General features: G+C 38.9%; 1 protein-coding gene across 3 annotated transcripts in view; it reads left to right on the top strand.

Annotated features, from left to right (window-relative positions):
• The window catches only part of LOC123983685 (kynurenine 3-monooxygenase), a 23,175-nt gene that overhangs the window by 3,144 nt on the left and 18,068 nt on the right, over window positions 1-1,963 (top strand). Inside the window, exons 1-2 of one of the 3 annotated variants that reach the window (XM_046069953.1) lie at window positions 303-388; window positions 857-905. The exons of 1 other annotated variant lie outside the window; for it this stretch is intronic. In XM_046069953.1, the coding sequence (XP_045925909.1) occupies window positions 320-388; window positions 857-905 (118 nt within the window). In that variant the 5' untranslated portion in view covers window positions 303-319. Of the gene's footprint in view, window positions 1-302; window positions 389-856; window positions 906-1,963 lie in introns of those variants that run through there. One more of the 3 variants, XM_046069952.1, reaches the window with a different exon arrangement.

Below are 1,963 nucleotides of genomic sequence, written 5' to 3' on the forward strand. Positions count from 1 at the left end.
TTATGCACGCCTGAGAACTCTGCATCACACCCTTTTTTTAACACTTGCATGACTTTTCAGCATGACTAAACAAGGCTTGGTTTTTGAGGTTTCCAATATATTTTCAAGGCAGATATGGGGTGACCACATGGACTAGCCTGAGTGTCCACGGCATGGTATCCTGTTTCCACTTAGACCACTTTTAAATTGAGACTGAAAACATGGATTTTGCAAATGCAACGTATAACACTATACAGAATCAATTATCCTGAATGTCATTTTAAAAATGTAACTCCCTCTATTAATAATTTGTCCTCAGATTGTCTCCAAGGGAATCCCCATGCATGCAAGAATGATCCATTCTCTGAGTGGGAAACAGTCCCCGATCCCTTATGGCAAGAAAGGCCAGGTAAGCTGGCCATTGTTGTGATGTGAACTTTATATAATGCAATCAGTACAAGTTACAACTTGTGGTGTCAGTCTGACATTTTGCCACACGTCAATAGAAGTCCCTGTTATTTGTATAGTTAGTCTGTCTGAAAATAGCTGTTTTTAATTACATTGCTGCCAGTTATGCAGGAATTTCTCTTGGGGATTTATATGGTTAATAAAACAAATAGAACTGTGACACTGTTCATTAAAAATGGGAACAGGAAGCCTCTAGGTTTTATACTCTGTGTACATTCATGAATCTACATACTTGTCTCCAAGTAAGACAGTGAAAGCATGTAGATTCATGAATGTACACAGAGTATAAAACCTAGAGGCTTCCTGTTCCCATTTTTAATGAACAGTGTCACGGTTCTCTTTTTGAAGGCCTGGTACCTGTAGAATTACACTGTCATACATTGTCATACATACATTGTTCTCCTCGCAGTTCATCTTGTCAGTAGACCGAGCCAATCTGAACAAAGAACTGCTAACAGGTAAGGACATTATAGTGGCTTTGCATAATTCAGTCAAAATAGTCTTGGAGCATAAACACTGAACACAATGTCATAAGATGTGTGCTGAAATAACCAAATAGAAAAATAGCAATTTGACATTCAAATTATGCCCTTTTCCTACAAAAACATACTGCAAAATTTGACTCAAAGAGTTTTAGCCCCTTTCAGACATGCACCCCTTTATGTTAATCTGATGGCTAAACTAGGTCAACACTTTCAACACAGCACAAGTCTGAACTGAACAGCACTATATTAGCCTAAATGTCATCTCTCATGAACAAATAAGCAAAAATTTGTTAAAGAAGTGAAAGAGCTAATTTGAAGTTGTGAAGATTTTTCTCATTTTAGGTCTGTCTATGTGACCTCGAAGTGTGACTGGGCCAAAATAGGTTAAAAAGCTCTCATATAACCACAGTAATATTCTAACCAACAGTCTCCCCCCGTATTTTTCATGTGACTAATAAGTGAATAGCCTATCTAGCAAAGCACTTTACAGTACATAGGCCCACAGCATGTAATGTATTAGGAATTAAATTAGGAGTCCCAACTTAATGTCAATTCAATTCAATTCAATTTTTCAATTCAATTTTATTTATATAGCGCCAAATCACAACAACAGTTATCTCACAGCGCTTTTCATAAAAGAGCAGGTCTAGACCGTACTCTGTGATGATATTTACAGAAGCCCAACAGTTCCCACCAAGAGCAAGCACTAGGCGACAGAGGCAAGGAAAAACTTCCTTTTAAGAGGCAGAAACCTCGAGCAGAACCATGGCTCAGGGTGGGCGGCCATCTGCCTCGACCGGTTGGGGTAAGAGAGAGAGAGAGAGAAAGAGAGAGAGAGAAAGAGAGTGAAAGAGAGAGAGAGAGAGAGAGAGAGAAAGAGAGAGAGGGATGTAAGGAGAGAGAGAGGGGAGGGAGGCAGCCTACACAATATACACCCAGAGGTACAGACAGTGAAGGTAATGTTGCTATAGACTAAATGAAAAATGGTACAGATATTTATAATAGTGTTAATGGTAACCATCGTAATGTTA

Source organism: Micropterus dolomieu, linkage group LG15, assembly GCF_021292245.1.
Source record: "Micropterus dolomieu isolate WLL.071019.BEF.003 ecotype Adirondacks linkage group LG15, ASM2129224v1, whole genome shotgun sequence".
NCBI lineage: Eukaryota > Metazoa > Chordata > Actinopteri > Centrarchiformes > Centrarchidae > Micropterus > Micropterus dolomieu.